We start from the raw sequence: 18,606 nt of genomic DNA, 5'->3' as shown, positions 1-18,606 counted from the left end.
CATTTTTGGTCAGCCTGTGCCCTGCAGGGAGCTGAGTTGGAGGCTTCTCTGCCCTGGCAGAGGCAGCTTGGCACCATCTTGGGGGACCCTGAGAGAACCCAGAGAGATTCCAGGAACAGAACTTCCTCTCGCTGCTCCACAGGGACGAGTTTGCAACAGGTGGGTGCGGGCAGCTGGAGAGGGGCAAGGATGGAGCCCAGCCTGGCCAGGGCAGAGCCTGGCTGAGCCCCTCAGTGCACCCTGCAGACACGGGGTCTCCTCCAGCAGTGGGACTCCCGGCGCAGGCTGTGGTAGAACACCACCAGGGAGCCCAGGAAGGTGCAGAAGAAGATGCTGGCGATGAACGAGAAGGGTCCGATGATGAAGAAGGCGATGTAGTGCTGGGGGGACAGTGAGGTCTCCTGGCACTGCCTGAAGGACTCGTCCCCAAAGGCCATGATTGGATACTTGTTCAGATGCTCTGGGACTCTGCAGAGGAGCAAACTCTTCTCTGGAAGAGAGAAGCAGCGCTGGAGGGCACACTGGGCAGCTGGGAAAGGCAGGGGACAAGGACAGGGGGATGGCATGGGACACATGGCACAAGGGCAGGAGGACAGGGGCCAGCATCACCAACATCACCCATGTCAGGGCATGAAGAAGGGGAACAGTGAGGTTCAGGAGTCACCTGTGTGGGATGGGATGGGATGGGATGGGATGGGATGGGATGGGATGGGATGGGATGGGAGGTGTGCACAGTGCTGGAGGGGCATAAGAAGATGGGTTTGGGGGAGGAGGGCAGGTGGGGCAGGCAAAGGGGAGGGACTGGCTCCCAGAAAACAGATATGGGGAGCAGTGAGCACTCAGCCTGGAGATGCCACAGAAGGTCCCAGCCAGAACAAGAGGAGTCACACATCCGAGCTGGAAGCAAGCAGAAGGGGGCAGCAGTGGTAGGAGAGACTTTGCTGGCAGAGCTGTCTTTCACTGGGGCTCATGGGGGAACAAATGCAGGATCAGAAGCAGGTGGATGAAGGCTTTGGGGAAGGGGCTGAAAGCACTGCATCCTGGATGGGCCAGCGGTGACATGCACCCTGACACACAGGCTCCACATGCCCCCCCCCAGTGCCATGTGGCAGGACTGGTGGCACTGCTGCGGCCAGCACTGGGCGCCTGTCAGTGGGATGCTGCACAGCCCTCCTTTCCAGGCAATCCCTGCTGCTGACCAGAACCAAAATGTGGGCACCGAGACCCAGGGGCGTATCCACCCAAGCACACACAGGAGCTGGCATGACCTAAGGACAGCTTCTGGGGAACCTCACCCCAAGGGCGCTGACCACCCAAGCCCTCAGCCAGCTGGCAGCCAGGGTGCTGGGTCTGCCTCAGCCCTGGCTGGGTGACCAGCCAGCATGGAGTGGGCAATGGGCTTGGGGACACAGCCCTCCGGGCACTCACCTCGCACTTTTTCCCTGTTGTGGCTGAGCCAGCGCCAGAGGGGCAGGATGCTGCAGCTGCACACCCAGGGGTTGTCCTGCAGCAGAAGCGCCTGGAGCCGGGGCAAGGTGCCCGGCACTCCGGGTGCCAGCTCCCCCAGCCTGTTGCTGCCCAGGTTGAGCGTGGCCAGGCTGGTGAGGGGCAGGAAGGTCTCGGGGGTGAGCACACTGAGGTGGTTGTGGCTGAGGTCCAGCTCCTGCAGCGCCCCGAGCCCCAGCAGCGCCTGGCTGTGGATCAGCTCCAGGCGGTTGTGGGCCAGGCTGAGCAGCCGCAGCCCCGGCAGCGGAGGGAAGCAGCGAGGTCCCAGCACGGTGATGAAGTTGTAGCCGAGCCACAGGGTGCTGGTGTTGGTCGAGAGGCTCCAGGGCACCTCGCGGAGGCCCCGCTCGCTGCAGTCCACCTCTCCCGGGGAGCAGCGGCAGGCGGCCGGGCAGGCTGGCGAGGGCGGCGGGCGCAGGAGCAGCAGCAGGGCCAGCACGGGGCCGGGGACCCTCCAGCAGCCCATGGCTGCCCCCCGAGGCACAGAGGCACAGGTTCCCTAGAGCCCCACGCCTTGCCCAGCCCCTCGGCCCTGCCCGGTGCCCTCGGCTGAGCCCGGCGGTGCTGGCTGGAGGTGCCGGGCAGTGCTCGGTTCCCTGCAGCCACTCGCATTCATTCCCCTGCTCACCCGGCTGCAAACCTGGACGGGGCTCTGCTCCCGGACCCGGTTTTCCTCGGGGTGGAGCTGCACTTTTTTCAGCAAATATTTTTGCAATGATGCTTGCCCTGCAAGGTGTGGAACCGTGCCCATGTCCCTCCCTCCACCAGGCACCGCTCCAGCCAGGTAAGCAGCCAGCTCGGCATGGCCTGGGATTAACTGCTTGTGTGTGCTGCTGGCTGGAGAGCTGGAAATCAGCAAATCCAGATCCATCTCTAAGCCTCCGTCCTCCCCAGGGGCATCCCCCATGGGCATGCTGCCTTAACAGCCAGGTACAGAGGGGTGTATGGACCCAGGACGCCCATAACTGACTGAGTTACCAGGAAAAAACATAAGTGGGACAAAATCATATCATTTTCAGGTCTTAGCCCATCTTATGTGCTGTCCTACCATGCCCAGGGCCCTCAGTGGGCAGCTGTGCTGGGAACCATGGCCCACCTGCTGAGCCCAGCCCTTGCCCAAGCCCTGTCTGCCCTGCAGGAGACCACCAGCCATGCCAGAATGAGGAGGGCTGGGATTGCATCCCATGGGCCACCTTCCTCCTTCCCAGAAGGGGAACATGTCCGTGTGTACACGGAGGGTGACGCAGGAGCCCCCGATGAGAAGCATGGCAAAGGTGACCTTGCTGGGCTGCAGCCACCCAAAACTGGTTTGCCCTTCCCCTGGCATGGCAGTGCCAGTTCCATAGGGCTCAAAGTCTGCCTCCACCCTGTTTACACCCACTCCACTCCAAAGCCACCCAAAGCCCGGCTGCTGAAGGCTGGGCCGGTGTCACCTCCCAGTGCCGCTGCCCCTGGCAGAGCTCAGTGGGGACTGGGTCCCCAAGGGACATGGCTGGCAGCACCTCATCCCACTTACAGCCAGAGGGGGCCCAGAGTAGGGACACTGTCCCCACTCACACCCATCAGGACCCCAGTGGCCATGGTCCCAGAGGAATCCCTGTCCCTCTGCCCCACGGCCAAGGGGCTGGATGGGCAGCAAGGCACGGCACAGTTGCACCCCAGGCCAAGGCCAGGATGTTCCCAGATCTGGGACAGAAGCAGCAGGCAGAGGGTTTATTAATAGCATCCCGAGGAGCTTTGGTTTGTTTATCTATCCTGCAGCAAACTCGCTTTGCTGCATTAATCCCCATCTGGAAATAATTCAGAGGAATCCTCCAGCCCAGCCCAGCCCCAGGGCAAGGGCACAAACCCACTGCCATGTGAAGCTGCAGCCACAGCTCACCCCATCCGCAGCCACAGGCTATATGGAGACCTGGATTTTGAGGGAGGCCAGTCCCAAAATGCTCTTCCAGGACCTTCATTGCCCACTCCCTTCATCCATCTGGAATCAGGTGAGAAGTGCAGCATTCATGCCAAAAATAACTCAAACCACTATTAAAAGCAAGGTCATTTTCAGCTTTTGTGCACAAGGAGCCCAGGAGGCTGAAAAGCCTGAAAACTCAGCTCCTCTGGAAGCCCCTTGCTGTCACCCTGATGGCATGTGGCAGGAGAGCTGTCCCTGCCAGGGACATGGCCAGACATCATCCCATGCTCCTGCCTGGCCCCACTCCTGTTCTCCATCCACCGGCTGTACCCCGCTGCCATGGCAGGGGAACACGGGGGGTCCTGTACCCCAGCAGTGCCACCACTGCCCTTTTCCTCCTGCTGCCAGTGCTGGGGTCCCTGGCACTGCCCCTTCCCTGGGCATGGGGACCCACAACCCACGCAGGAGGAGCCTCAGGTCCCTGCCCCCAGCCAGGGCAGCGCCCAGCGGTGCCCCGCTCCCCTCCACGATGCCCCTCCTGAGGTTCTGGGCTGCATGTGGAAGGGGGCAGGACAGGCTGCTCCGAGCAGCTGCTCTGCCAGGACAGCTCGGGGGCCTGTGCCAGGGGAGGAGCCCCCAGGGCACAGCGCTCAGCACTGGCCCTGCTCTGCCCGAGGTGCCAAAGCAGGGCTTGCAGCCAGCGTGCCAAAAGTGTTCCCAGAGCGATGGAAGGGATGATCCCCTCCTTCAGGGACTGGCTGGGAGCAGGGGGACATCCAGGAGCAAGAGCCAAGCCCCCAGAGTGGTTCTGATGCTGGGGGGAGACAAGGAAGCAGGGCACATGGGGTGTGGGACAGAGAGACATGGGTTTGGTCACCCAGCACTGCAGGACTCAAAGGTGCTGGGCTGGGCACAGAGCTGCTGGCACCTCTGCAGGGAGGGATGGGCCCTTCCTACACTCTTCCCAGCACCCACTGTTGAGTTTGTGGGGAGAAATGGGAGATAGAAGGGAAGATGCATTAGCACTCAGTGATAGCTCTTATCCATTCCTTGAAGGCTTTAATTTTTCGCACATTCCCAGGTAATTAAATGTCCAAGGCAGGACTCACATGGAATTTCTGAACCATGCCATACCTCTGTCTGCCCTGGGGCACCCCAGGTTTGGGAACATCTCAGCTGGGACTGTTTTATGGCAGGTGACACCAAGCGGCAGAATTGTGCATGAGCTCTGTGCAGGGGTGGGTGCTGTCCATGGCTGATGGAATCCTCTGGCTGCAGCCCTGGCCCCAGCACAGGGAATATCCAAGCACCAGGAATGCCCAGGAGACACAAGGTCCCTGCCAGCCCCAGGGAGGCACAGGCTGGGGTCCCCTGCTGAACCCTGAGGGGGTTTCTGGTATTGCAAGGGCTCATAAACGACATGGAAAACAAATGCAGAAAATGGGCCCTGAGGAAGAACTGCAAGAGCTGCTCAGGCAACACCAAGCCCTGGCCAAGAGCTGTTTCAGTATCACCCTATGCAGCCCAGTGCTTCCAGTTTGGCCCCTGTTAACCCAGACCAGCTGCCTGGGCTCTTGTCCTTGCACCCTGGTGTGGAGTCAGGCAGGGAAAGCAGGGAAAGGCATGCAGGCAGCAGGGCACAACTGGAAAAACAGCAGCAGGGTTTGTGTGTGCCTGTGTGTGAGGAAAGGGTCAGGCAGGAAAAGCCAAACCTGGCATGAGCCACAGAGCACAAGGCCAAGCAGGAGCTTCTGGAGCTCAGCTCTCCTCCCATACTGGAGCAATGTAGCTGCAGCAACACTGGAGTTTTCCTAACAACTCTGTCATCCACAATTTCAACCGTCCTACTATCCCAATGCCAAAATTTTTCATGCACATGGCCAGCAGAGCAAACACTCCCAGCACAGCAATCCAGCAGGGCAGGTCACTTCTGCCTCTCTCTACCCCACCACAGGCATGGCTTGCCTGGGGCCAGGATTGCCAGCAAACATGACCAGGATGTGCAGCCCAGCGGGACCAAAGTGTCTTTAATAGACCTGGAGCTCCCAGGGTGCTGGACACACCCCATGGCATCGCTGTGCCAGGCCCCTGGGGATGGCTCGGTGCCACTGTCCTTGCTGCAGAGCCACATGCACGGGGGAATGGACCATGAGCCAGGCTGTGCTCAGGGGCCAGGGAACGACTGTGGTGGCTGGACCAGCTTTCTGAATCGTCAGCTGGGCAGACCGGTAGCATGAGGGGGTGGTAGCGTCCTGATCCCCCGCTCCTGCATCCCAAATCTGGACAGGATGGACAGGAAAGCCCTGCCCAGGCTGAAGCCCTTCCTAGGCCGCCAGCACAACCCCACCACTGCAGTGCACAGTGGGTCTGAGGCACGGCAAAGGTCCCCAGCAGCAGTGCCAGGCCGGCCCCTGGCGCTCAGCTCTCCAAGGCCGCGCTCACGCCGCAGCACAGGCACAGGCGGCAGCAGCCGCGCCGGGGCAGCAGCGCCGGGGGCAGCGGCTCCGGGCACAGCCCCGCCGGCTGCTGGGTCACCGCCGGCTCCTTGCCCGGGCCCTTGGCGGGCAGCGCGGCCGGGCACCTGCCGGGCCCCCGCGGCTGCTCCTTGTCAGCCTTGACGGCCAGGAAGGTGGCCAGGTCGAGGTCGAGCATGGTGACCCCTCCGCGCGGCGTGGGCGTGTTCTGGCGGCACTGCGGGCACGGGATCCAGCGCTGCTCGTTGCTGACCGCGTCCAGGCGCTTCAGGCACGCCTGGCAGAAGGTGTGGCCGCAGTAGAGGCGCCGCGGCAGCCGCACGCCCAGGTCGTAGGAGGAGTAGCAGATGATGCACTCGACGCGCTGGCTGCCCCGGCTCGGGGTGCGCGAGTGCGCCCCGACACACGGTCCCAGATCCTCTGCCCGGGGGCTGCCACCGGCCTGGGACATGCTGGGGAGGGGGTGAGAGGAGCTGTCAGGGCATGGCTGGGGAGGGGGCACAGCGGTGGGATGTCACCTCCCAGTGCCCCCGACACGTGGGGGAGACGGGGACGGGTCCGTGCGGCGGGAGCAGCAGGATCCCCGCCCAGCAGCCCTGCCCGCTGCCTGCCATCCCCGGCCAGCCCTGCCTGCAAGAGCAGGATGCTGCCACTGCAGTGGCACTGCCGCTGCATCCATGGGGATGTGCGTGTCCCAGTGCCACAGCGGGAGCTCTGCAGGGAACACGGGTTGGCCACATCTCAGCAGCCTGCTCAGGGTGCGCCCGGGGGCTGGGGGAGCAGGGGGTGAGCAGGAGTGAGGTGGCTGGGTGAGCTGGGGAGCATCACTTGGAGACCAGGCAGTGGCACAGCCCCACCCTCCCCAACCCCGGATTGTGCTGGCACAGGGAGTGGCACAAAGGCTTGTGGGGAGGGGTCTGAGGGGATCCAGCCTCATCTCAGGTGGGGTCTGGTACACACCAGTATATTTGCAAACTTCTGGAGGCCACCAAGACTCTGTTCCTTCTCCTGAAGTGACCTCAAGTGTTTTGGTGCACACGGGTACCCCTCTCTCCCCTCCTCCCCATTCCCCCATTCCTACCTGTCCTGAGATGCTTCCCAGGGCCTCAGGGTTGGTGGCAGAAGGGCTGTGCTGTCCAGGGCGCTGTGGCAGTCCTGTGGGGAGCATCGGAGGCCTGAGCTGCCAGCCAGCTCCCTGTGGCTGCCAGTGGCCGTGGTAGTGGGCAGGGGCTCACCTTTCAGGGACAGGCGCTATTGGATCTGCTGCAGGGAAGCCAAGCCCGGGAGATTGGGTTACAAGCACCTGGGTAACAAAGACCTCTGAAATCTAAACCCAGCAAGGGTCATTAACCATAAGCCTGTGCTTCACTGACAGAAGGAGCCGTCCCTGGGAAACCAAGGAGCCCTGGGCTCCATCCTGGCCGGAGAACTTGGATCTTGTCCGGACCTGGGCAGCAGCAACAGAGTCTTCCATGTCCTGGGCCACACTTCAGAGCCAAGAACACCCGGGCAGACATCGGCCAGCAGAGCCCCCCTCGAACTGCAGCAACCCCAGGTGGTCTGGGCTGTGGGGACAGCTGTGACAAGAGCCGGGGGCACGGTGGGGTGGCACGGCTGGGACTGCTGCAGGGACAGCGGGACTCTGTCCCTGTTGGGGCCGGCAGTGCCCACACATGGGGTGTGCTCCCACCTGGAGCCTGGGGGTGATTGTGACCTGCCCTGCCCTTCCCTGTGGGGCTGCAGGCTCTGGGGGCTGAGTTACCAATGCTCAGCATCAGGCTGGGGACACCCCAGCACCCCACAGGGACACCTGCAAGGTGCAGGACCCAGGGGAGGTGACAATGCCAGGGCAGTGTCCCCACAGCTGCCCGGGGTCCGGCAGCCAAGTCCCAGCCTTGGCATGGAGGGGGCTGCAGACTGAAGAGGGGAGAGTGGTAGGGGGACAGATCCTGAGCCCAGGATCCTGGAGGACAAAAGCCCATCCTGGAGGCAGGGCAGGCGGGCCGGGACAGCGGGCAGCATTCCCGCGGGCAGCAGCTCCCACTGCCGGCAGGAGCGGGCCGGGAGACAGGCAGCGCTGCCGTGATGCCGCCTCACCAGCGGACCATGTTCCCAGCGCTCCTCAGAGAAAGAATTGGGCGTTTTGGAAATGAAGATCCCCACGGGGTCACTGAGCTCTGCAGAAAGGCTCAGCCCCTGACACTGGTGCCTGCGAGAGAGGAAGCAGCTCCAGCAGCACAGCACCTCTGGGGCACATATCCCGCCCCAGGACGCTGACCCAGCCTGCCACAGGCTTCCCGAGGCAGTGCACGGGGGCTGTGTGTGCCATGGGTGCCCAGGCAGGGGTGGCACCCCGTGGCAGGGTTTTGCAGGCAGCCAGGGCAGAGCTGGCTCCTGGTGGGCTCAGCGTGCTCCCTCCAGGGCCATGCCAGGGCTGGGGCTGTCCCAAGCTGTCCTTCTTCCACCCAACACACAGCGCTGGCCTGGCTCACCTGCCACAGGGACAGGAATGCTGCAGTCCCATAGCGAGCTCTGCCAAAAAACTTCTATGGGTGAGAGGGGTGGGCTTAGCTCTGTGCACAGCCGGGGGTGCCCCTGGCACTGCTCAGAGGCAGTGACCCCTCGGGCTGCCTCTGCTGCTCCACACACACATGCACACACACACGCATCCTGCCCCACTCCAGCCCCTCCCAGCCCCTGCTCTTCAGCCCTCATGTCCCTCCCTGATGCCAGCAGAGCTGTGTCCCATTGAGGGGCTGTGCCCAGCTGCCCTTGGCCACTTCTGCCCATTGCTGGGCACCCCAGCTCAGCACAGGCAGGGTTTGGGGCAGGGGAGGCCTTGGTGACAGGGGCTGTGCACCTGCCATGCTGACCCCAAGGGCAGCACCAGCCCCGCCAAAAGCCCACCTGAATCCAGGAACAGGGAGTCACAGAATCATTAAGGTTGGAAAATACATTTTAAGTCATCAAGTCAAATGTTAACCCAGCAGCACCACGTTCACCACTAACCTATGTCCCCAAGTGCCACATCCACACGTTTTTTGAACACTTCCAGGGATGGTGACTCCACCACGGCCCTGGGCAGCCTGTGCCAGGGCTTTACAGCTCTTTCAGTGAAACTTTTTTTCCTAATATCCAACCTATCCCCTGGCAAAACCTGAGGCCATTTCCTCTTGTCCTGTCACTTTCTGTTCGGGAAAAGAGACCAACCTTCACCTCACGACAGCTCCTTCCAGGGAGCTGTGTGGAGCAATAAGGTCTCCCCTCAGGGAAGGCAGATCTGCAATCAGCAGCGACACACATGGATGGGAAACGTGTTTCCCTGTTCCCAGGATCATCCGCGGGCTGCAGGGACCTTCGGCACCGCGACAGGGAGCGGCAGCCTCAGGGAGAGCAAAGGTCTGGTGGGGATGAGCCAGAGCCCTGCACGCCACCCGCGCCCCAGAGGCAGGAGGTGGCAGTCACCCAGCAGAACCCTGGGCACCCCGGGCGCCTCGGGAAGGCGGACACAGCCGGGGAGCGCCCGCGGGGCAGATCCCGGCTCATCAGAGCCCTGCCGGGTCTGGGGCCTGCACCCTCCCCTGCTCGCCCCCCTCCTGCTGCTCCGGTTTAATCATTGCCCGCCTGTCTGGCAGGCGCTGCCGGCCGCTCCCGCCGCCTTTGCCATCGCCCCGGGGCTGGGCAGAGCGAAGGGCAGCGGTGACACACACACATGTGGCACCCTGCCCTGCCCTGCCCCCGAGCCCCCGGCCCGCTCGTTCCGCTGTGGCCCTGGGCTGTGCCGAGGCACCGCACACCTTGGGGACACTTTTTTGTCCCCGTGCGTGTCCCGCAGAGCCCGGGCAGCCCCTGCTCCTGCTGTGACGTGTTCCTGCCCGCCACACGCACGGGGCAGGGCTGGCGACACGAAAGCAAACAAGGGGTGGATCTGCCCGTCCCCACTGCGGTCTGCGCAGGAGAACAAGGGAGCTCCTTGTGCAGGGCGGGCACGGAGCGGCTGTGTCCCTGGCAGCCGCACAGCCCCGGCTCCCACCGCCCTGGGAGCTGCGCCAGGCAGGGGGGGGGCAAAGCTCTGCCAGGCCACCGCCACCCCAGCCCAGAATATCCCGGGTGGGGGGGGGGGGGGGGGGGATTGCAAGGGGGATGGGCTCCCAGGCCGTGGCAGGCTCCTGGGGTGGGCTCCCAGCAGGGGTGGGCTTCCCGTGGCATCTGTGTGGTGGCACCCGAGCACTGCTGGCACCCGGTGCTCGTGGGCCACAGTGCAGCTGGGCTCCAAGCAGTGGGGGATTGCAAGCCACGGTGGGCTCCCACTGCTGAGGGACTCCCAGGGGGTCCCAGCCAGCCCGGGCAGTGTCCCAGAGCCCACCCAGCTGCCCAGTCAGGAACTCCCCTTTGCCAGGCCCTTCCTCAGCCTCTCCCAAAGACTTACGAAGTCTTTCCAGACAGGACAGTCATCCAGCTTGGCAGGGCTGGGCTGAGCACCAGCCAGCATCCCAGACAGGCAGGAGCAGCCTGTACTGGGAACGCCTGGGCACTGCTGGACCCAGGTTGGCACTGCTGGACCTGGGTTGGTAGTGGGGCACCAGGCAACAGCCAAAGAGCTCAGCATGAGCTGCTGCTGCCACAAGTCAGCAGGGCAACAGTTAAGCCTGGTTTGGAGGCTTTAGCACTGCCCTTACACACCCATCAGGGAAAGCAAGAAGTGACACGGGAATCCCAGAAAAACCTGGGTGGAGGGAAGAGTCACACCTTGGCAGGGCAGGAGAGGGCAGTAATTTTATTTGCAGCACCCTGAAGTCATCTGCAAACACAGGCACTTCTCTCAAGCCCCAGTCCTGCAGAGCAGACAGTCCTGCAGCAGCCAGGGAGCAGAGCAGCTGTCCTGGGACACCAGCACCAGGGAGGGCTGCCAGCACCAGGGAGGCACGTCAGCACACGGCGGGACATCAGCACAACAGCAGGCTTGTTCCAGGTCGATGGCAGCAGCCCCAGCCAAAAACCCAGCCTGGAGGAGCCACAGCACACGGGGAAGAGCCAGGCGGCTCCTCCCACCTTCCTCCAAGCCCTGGGAGCTGCAAAAGGCCAATGCTGGGCCTCTGCATCCCCAGCAAGGTACCCAAGTGCTGCCCCACTGCTGGAGCTGGGCCAGCCCTCTGTGCTGGACCTGTCTCTGGGATGCAGATGGGACAAGAGGTTGTGCCCAGCACCCCACAAGCATGGCAGGAGAAACAGAATGGGGCTGGGGGTTTCCTGGCACTGGTGCATTAATGCTCACATCCATGCTGTGCCAGCAGGTGCTGCCCTGGAGCCTGGCCCAGCACTCTGCCATGCTTTGGCTGTCTGTCTTTCCTGTTTCCATCACTCTGCCCCATGAGCAGTGTGGTGAGGAGGGTCAGCATCCAGATGGAGTTTCGTGCAGGGGCCGGCAGCACTCCTGTGATGCTGTGGGAGGGGGGAGGACTCACTTCTGGGCAGGTGGGTCCCTGTGCCAGCTGGAGGCTTGTCCCTGGCTCCTCTCCCCTGCTCCAAGACAGTGACGATGATGTCTTCCTCTGTCACGCACACAGGGCTGCCACCATCCAAACCCAGCCAGGTGGGCACTGCCCACCCCTTCCCAGAGCAGAGGTTCCCAGCACAGGGGTGCAGACAGGGGCTCTGTGTGGGATCCCAGGCTCAGTGCTGCCCCGTCTCCAGTGTTGTCATTTTCTGTGACAGCTGTCCTGGCACACATCATCCTCAGGGCTCCTGGGCCCCATGGCCCATCTGGAAGGTGCACATCATCAGCACATCTGGCTGCAGAGTTCACAGGTAAAAAGCAACGTCAGTCCTGCCAGTGCCAGCTCTGCCAGGGGCGCCCAGGCCAGCAGTCATGTCCCTGTGGGGTCACCTGGCCCCATCCCATGGTCACACGTCCCGTGTGTGCAGGGAGAGCCCTTAGGAGATGACACAGCAGCACTTTGGGCAGCAGGAGCAGCACCTGCAGCAGCCACATCTCCTGCCAGCCTCCTGCTCCTGGCCCTTGGGTGGCTTGTTCAGGGTCACAGTGTAGAAGGAGGCAGATGAGTCCCCATTGGGCGCCCTCAGGCTGGCGTAGGGGTTGTAGGGACGGGACCAGGACTTGTCTGTGGAGATGGTTGGGCTGTTCCAGCCGTTGGCAAGCTCTGTGTGCCCCTCGGTGCCGTAGGAGGGCACAGCCGCGGGGTTGGCGATGATGGTGGGCTCGTCTCTCAGGTAGCGAGTGATGAAGCTCTGCTGGAACTGCTCCCGTGGGATGTTGACGCTGGCATAGGGATTCTCCACGGTGACTCCCCCATCCATCTCCCTGCCCCTTGTCAGACACGAGGCCTGTCTGGCACTGCCCACCCCTGCAGGACAGAGCCCCCATCACCCCGGCTGTCAGGGGTGCTCTTGCAGCAGCAGAGGGACCCCTGGCAGACCCCTCTGGTTTGGGTGGCGGGTGCAGAGCTGTGCTCTCCACTCCCTGCCAGCCACAAGGGACCTCCACAAGGGACACATGGACCCACCAGAGCCAGGAGGGGAGCAGGAGCGGGGGTGCAGGGGGTGAGCGGGGCACTGGGGGGCAGCAGGGGATGCTGAGTGGGGCAAAGAGTGCAAGTAGGGCAGTGGGATGGGATAGGGATCTCTAGGGGACACAGAGCAGGAGGGAAAGAAGTGGGGAGAGGAACGGGAGGAAAGGGGCTGCGGGGGAGTGGAAAGGCGGAGGGGAGATGGGACAGGACACAGGCAGTGGGGATAGGGATTGGGGACAGGACAGGCGGTGGGAGATGGGGAATCGGGGCGGGGGGCGCAGAGGAAGAAGGAGGGCAGGCAGGGGAAGGGGCGCAGGGGGGAGCAGGCAGGACGCGGGCACGGTGGGGGCAGCGATCCCCCGGTACTCACCGAGCGCGCGGCTCCGGCCGCCGCGGGGCCGCTCTGCCCCGGCTGCGCTTCCTCCTGCACGGACCGCCCCGAGCGGCGCCGCCCCGAGAGACCGACAGACAGACGGACCGGCCCCGCAGACAGACAGACGGACCGGCCGCGAGACAGCGGGGCAGGAACACCCCACAGCCAGAGCCCGCCCACTGCCCAGCCCCAACACCACCCCCCAGCCCAGCCCACCGCACACTGGCACAAGGCAGGGGCCACAAGGAACTGGGCACTGGACAATGGGCACTTGGCACTGGGAGCTTGGCAGTGGACATGGACACTGCTCAGGGGCCACTGGGACCACAACTGGACAGGGACACTTGGCACTAGACAGGGGCATTGGGCACCAGGCAAGGCCATCAGTACCGAGGCACCAAACCAGCACCAGCCACTGGTACCAGGAACTGGGCACCAGGAGTGGGTACCAGCACCAGCATGGGCACTGGCACCAGCACCACACAGTGGACAGAGAGCACCACACAGCAGGCAGTGCCACTATGCGCTGTCACCACCACCAGGACCGGGCACTGACACCAGTACAGCCACCAGTGCCACCCACAGACACTGTGTGCCACGCACCGGGCACTGAGCTCTGCACACTGGCACCAGCACTGGCACCACACTGGTTCTGGGCAGCAGGCAGGGACTGGGAGGGGGGCACTGCACTCCACAGGTCTGTGGGCACCAGCAAAACCCGAGCACCAGGCACTGGGCAGAGAGCACAAGCACCATGCACATGTCCTGAGCACCGGACAGGGCACACCAGCTCTGCACTCTCTGGCAGTTCCCAGACCCCCCTGCCAGGCTCTGCCTGCCCCCATGGGCACCCAGGACCCCACAGCCCCTGCCAGGTTCTGTCCGCCCTGCCCAGCCCTGAGACCCCAGTGCCAGGGCTCTGCAGGGCTCATCCCTGCTTGGCTGTGGTGTGGCCCTGTGCCCCCCAACAGGACTTTTTCCAGGGTGGGTTTGGGGGGTTTCCAGGGCACCGCTGGATGGTGACACCACGAGGCTGGATGGAGGGAGGACGTGACTGTGCCAGGGCAAGGAGGGCCGTGCTGGCACCTGTGCCAGTCCCTAGCACCAGGAGTGATGCAGTAGAAAAGATGCAAACATTCAGCACCCTCCACGCTGCCCCATCCATGTCCCTGCTGTGTGACTCTGCTGTGATGTCCTCATCACAGTTCCCATCCCCAAGGCCCCCAGAGTGGCTTGTGCAGAGCCCCAACACCTTCCCACAAGCAGTTCTGTGCAGAACCTGCCCCTCCCCTGAGCCTCAGGGGTGATGGCACAGCATCCTCCTGGACAGGCTGGGGACAAACACCTCAAATTGCAGCTGAACCCTGCTGGGAGCGAATTACATTTCACACTTTGCAAAGGGAAAAGCCACTTCCTTCTGGCCATCCTTCTGACAACAGAAAATATTTCTCCCCATCCTAAGGAGCAGGGCTGCCCAAGCCAGCCCCTTGGCACCCATGGAACAAGCAGGAGAGCTCAGAGGGAGATGGGAGCCTGCCTGCCCCTGGCAGCACTGTCCCTGTGATGAAGCTGCCAGCACCTGCTGCAGTCCCCAGCTCCCTGCCTTCCCTCTGGGGCTGATAGCTCTGGCCCCAAGCCCGCTGGGCTGGCAGCTCCCAGAATGGGCTTTCCCTACAAGGAGACTCAGCAGCCTTCCAGGTGGTGGAGGAAAAGGAAGATGGAGGCCTGGGATTTTTGGGGGGAGAAGTTGACCCTCCTCTGAGTAGTTCTAGCATCGAGAGAGGGGCCTCATGCATTTCTGTGCCTCAGTTCCCCTCCAAGGACTGCGAGGGGGGTGCAGCGGAGCACTCTCTGTGTTGTGACAAGTCAGCACACAGCTCTTGGGTTTGAAAGCTGCAGAACTCCTGCACAAACCCCTCAGGGCTTTTCTGCCACCCCAGGTCACCTGGAGGAGAGCCACCAGCACCCCCCTGTCCCTTCACTGGGCCTCGCTGCTGCCGAGTTTTCCCCCTCTTGAGCTGTTTCCCCACAGAAAAAGTCATCTATCTGACTAAGCAGGAATGGAAAAAGGCATCCTGCCCCAGGTGTCCCGCGGTATCCCAGCCCCGCCTGGCCGTGCCTGGCGTGTCCCTGCCTGCGCAGGGGATGTCGCTGTGGCTCTCTCCAGCAGCACTTTCCCCTTCCTCGCAGAGCCTCAGGACTGGCTGGGTTTGTTTTTCAGCCCCAGATCTCCATGCCCAGCCCTGCTCCTGAACAGCTCTGCTTGCAGAGAGCTGCGAGGCTGCACGTCATGCACAGCCCGGCTCTGGGGGACCCCGAGAGCCTGCAGCCCCCGTGTCCCGACTTTCCCAAGGGCTGCCACATGAGCGTCAGCTCACAGAACCCCGGGTGGGGACATCCCACACGCTGCTGCCCGGGGCTGCAGACCCCAGCCAGCCGCTCGGAGCAGCGTCAGCCGGGATCGGAGGTGCCGCCGTGCCGGGGGGGTCTCTCGGCTCTCTCGGCACCCCGCCGTGGCAGCTCCGATCTCGCAGGCACCTCCTGGATACCCTCAGTCCCCGCATGGCAGATCTGTGGCAGCCCCAGATGAGGAGAGCTCTCACCAGCCAGGAGCAGCAACACCTAATCTGGAGCCTGGAGTTCAAACATCTCATTTCTTGCCAAGAAATTCTCCAAATCGAGCTCCAAGGGCCACATCCAGAAATCATGTGTTGATACTTGGAGGATTTATAGATGATGGAGGCTCCTCAGGTGGAAAAGTTGCTGCACCAAAGCTCAAGCTGCTGGTTTGGAGTTGTCCCACTTGGGATTCCCCAAGCTGGGAGCTGGCAGGTGCAGAAGAGCTGTGCCCTCCTTGAGTAAATGGAAGAGTTGAATTAATGTGAGGCTCTCTGTGACTTAAAACCAGCCTGATTTCCTGCAATTGTTTGCAGGGAGAAAATAAATAAACAGAAAAAACCAACCAAAAGCTCAGTGCCCACCCTGGAAATGTCCTGTGCTGGGGGTGATGGAGAGGGAGGTTCTCAGAGATGCCACACGACTTCCAGAGGAATGCTTTGAGGAGGAACCTGGGAAAACCAGGAGGGAGAGGGGGAAAAAAGCCAACCGTGGTGCTGGCTTGTGAACTTGCTGGGAGCCTGAAAATGAGGGGGCAGCCCCGTGGAGGGGGCTGGGTTCCCAGCAGGGGCTGCAGGTGCTGCAGGGGCAGGAACATCCCCAGGCCTGGGACATGAGCCAGGAGGAAAGTGCTGGCTCAGGAATTCTCAATCCCACTGCATGGGTTCCACGGCAGGGCACCCACAGCCCCTGACCTGTGTGACCCAGCACTCCTGTTGGGAGTTTTTGCAGGATTCCAGTAACTGCAGGGATCCCCTGGGATGCCTTAGCTCGCTGGTGCTTCACACACAGAAAAAGGCACATTTATTTTGTAAAAAACCATCCAAACAAACAAACAAACAAACAAACCAATCAGAAAGCCACAGGCACGTCCTGTTCCTGGGCCTCTTTTTGCAGGGGACAGGTACTTGTGTGGCATCCCAGCCCCGGAGCTTCCCCAGCTCCAGCTCCTCCCGGGACTCTCCCAGGCACCAGAATACAGAACTCCCGAACCGATGGGTTTGTAAGCAGTTCCCTGGGGCTGCCGGGCGGTGCAGTGCCTGGCGCAGGCACAGGAGGGTGGTGATGCTCTGTGCAGCCCGTCAGTGCCGGCGGATGGTGAAGGGAGAAGCTTCCTAGAGAGAAAGGTTTTGCCACCCGCGGAGGGGAGAGCTCGGTGAGCCCCCAGGGCAGATGGTGGCCGCTCATCAAACCTTGGGGGGGCTGAAGGCTTCTCTGAAGCTCAGGAGAGCCCGTGGGTGGTTGGTGTGAAGAAAGGACACGGGGAGGGGTTGGGCCAGCGCAGAGATGGGAGGGCAACCCCCAAATTCAGGCTGTGTGAAACGCATGGGGGATGATTTCCTCCAGGACATCGCAGGTCTCCCACCGTGGAACGCAGCCGTGTGAGGTCTTCCTCAAGGCTTTGACCTTAATTCTCAGCTGCCTCCTCATTAAAATCAGAGTGAGGCCCGGGGGTACGGAATGAGAGCTCACAGGGAGTGGGAAGCACCAGTGGGGTGAGCATCCCAAATGGGAACCCCACAGATCAGTGTCACCAGCACTGGGGCTCAGCTGTCACCCACTGAGGGGGGGCTGTGGGTATGAGGGTGCCGTGGAGGGGATCCCACTGGTGCAGGTCTGAGGGGCACAGAGCAGGACCCAGGGGTAAAGCTGCCAGAGACATGGGGCTTGGGGGCTCATGGAAGCTGCAGGATTTGGTGCTCTGTGCCCTTGAGCAGCACAGCCTCTCACTAACACCCCGGGCTGGAAAACTCCAGCACAAAACCCAGCCTGTGTCGCCAGGCCTGTGCTCAGCACCCCACGTGCAAAGACCCTGCCTGCTTGTGTCCACGTCTGCCCGGGGCATACAAGGAGTTCCCACAGCTCCTGGTTCCCTCTCAGGGGAAGCCACGTGTCCCAAAGGATGGCAGCAGCTTCTAAAGCCCAAATGGAGCCTGGAAGCCACCTGCCAAAGCTGCTTGGTGCGAGGGATTTCCCGGGGGGGCAGAATGTGACCCGTGCCTCGGGTCAGCAGCTGTGTGCACACACCGGGCTGTCCTGGCCCCGGCACCCCCTGCAGCCGGGCAGCTCCGGGCAGCCAGCTCTGTGCGGAGGGGCAGCACAGGCCGCTCTGCAGGAGAGGCTCTCCCGAGGCTGCTGCTGCTCCCCTGCAGCACAGCGCGGCCCCGAGCAGGCTGGCAGCTCCTCAGAGCCCAAGCGTCCCCTGCCAGCGCCATCCTGCTCGCGCTGCGTTCTCCCGATGTGACATCCCAGCCACCCTGCAGGCTCACGGCTGGCGACACGGATGCACAGCTGGGGCACCGTCCCCTGCCGGGCACTGCCGGTTCCCGCGGGGACAGGGACGCTGCAGAGGCACGTCCGCGGTGCCCGGTGAGCCGGGGCTGCTCGGAGCCCGTGCTGCTGTCAGACCCCGGTGCGGGGATGCTGCAGAGCCCAAAGCCTCTCCAGCTCAGTGCCAGGCTCTCCCCTTGGCAGGGGGATGCCGCGTTCCTCAGGGATGACGAGTTGGATACATAACCCGGTGTCCAGGCTGGCACGGCCGCACCGACATCACAGCGCCTGGCCCGCTGCCGGCCTCTCCCCGGGCTGCAGGAACCAGAGGGGAGCCGGTTTCCTTATCGCCCTCCCGCAGCCCCCCTCCGTCCCTCTCCCCTGCGGCTCCCGGCCCGGCCGCCCCCGGGTCACGCCGGGGCTTGGCAGCGGCGCGGGGGAAGCGAGCATTGTGGCTGCCCACTGCGGCCCGGCTGGAGGAGAAAGCAAGGATTTCCTGGCCTGGAGCAAGTCCTTCCCGTCTCCTCCCAGCTGCCGAGAGCCTTGGGGCTGAGAGTGGGCTGCTCCCAACAGGATTCGGACCAGGAGCCAGGGGCTGCCCCTGCACGGAGCTGCTGCTGAATGTGCAAGGAAGCAGGAGGCAGCACGGATATGGGCGCTTCTGTTGGCAGTGCCAAAATCGCCCCCTCTGCTCCATCCCTCCCATAAACAAAATCCCTGCTCAGGCAGAGTCTTTGGCCAGCACAGAGGTGCTCCCCTTGGCGCTCGTGCATTGTACCCCACAATGTTCCACGGGGACAGGGGCAGCTGGGTGGCCTTGTGTGTTCCCACAGGGCAATTTGCCCATTGCCAAGCTCAGCCCAGCCCCACGACAGGTGGATGCTGTGGGGATCTGTGCCCATGGGCAGACCCTGCAGCTCCCTGTGCAGAACC

General features: G+C 63.0%; 3 protein-coding genes across 3 annotated transcripts; all 3 read right to left on the bottom strand.

Annotated features, from left to right (window-relative positions):
- Positions 1–230: 230 nt before the first annotated feature.
- On the bottom strand, positions 231–1,972 carry LRRC26 (leucine rich repeat containing 26). The gene is made up of 2 exons (XM_041475215.1): positions 1,429–1,972; positions 231–490 (listed from the first exon to the last, which is right to left on the bottom strand). Exons 1-2 carry the CDS (start codon positions 1,970–1,972, stop codon positions 231–233), a joined length of 804 nt encoding a protein of 267 aa, XP_041331149.1.
- Positions 1,973–5,827: 3,855 nt separating this feature from the next.
- RNF224 (ring finger protein 224) lies at positions 5,828–6,334 on the bottom strand. Its single transcript, XM_041474756.1, has one exon. The coding sequence runs from the start codon at positions 6,332–6,334 to the stop codon at positions 5,828–5,830; it is 507 nt and encodes a 168-aa protein (XP_041330690.1).
- Positions 6,335–11,817: 5,483 nt separating this feature from the next.
- Positions 11,818–12,201, bottom strand: CYSRT1 (cysteine rich tail 1). The gene has a single exon (XM_041475214.1). The coding sequence runs from the start codon at positions 12,199–12,201 to the stop codon at positions 11,818–11,820; it is 384 nt and encodes a 127-aa protein (XP_041331148.1).
- Positions 12,202–18,606: the final 6,405 nt, after the last annotated feature.

This window comes from Pyrgilauda ruficollis, unplaced genomic scaffold (assembly GCF_017590135.1).
Source record: "Pyrgilauda ruficollis isolate IOZ18807 unplaced genomic scaffold, ASM1759013v1 scaffold34, whole genome shotgun sequence".
In the NCBI taxonomy this organism is placed as follows: Eukaryota; Metazoa; Chordata; class Aves; order Passeriformes; family Passeridae; genus Pyrgilauda; species Pyrgilauda ruficollis.
The sequence above is the reverse complement of the archived record's forward strand: the minus strand, read 5'-3'. Positions and strand labels throughout refer to the sequence as shown.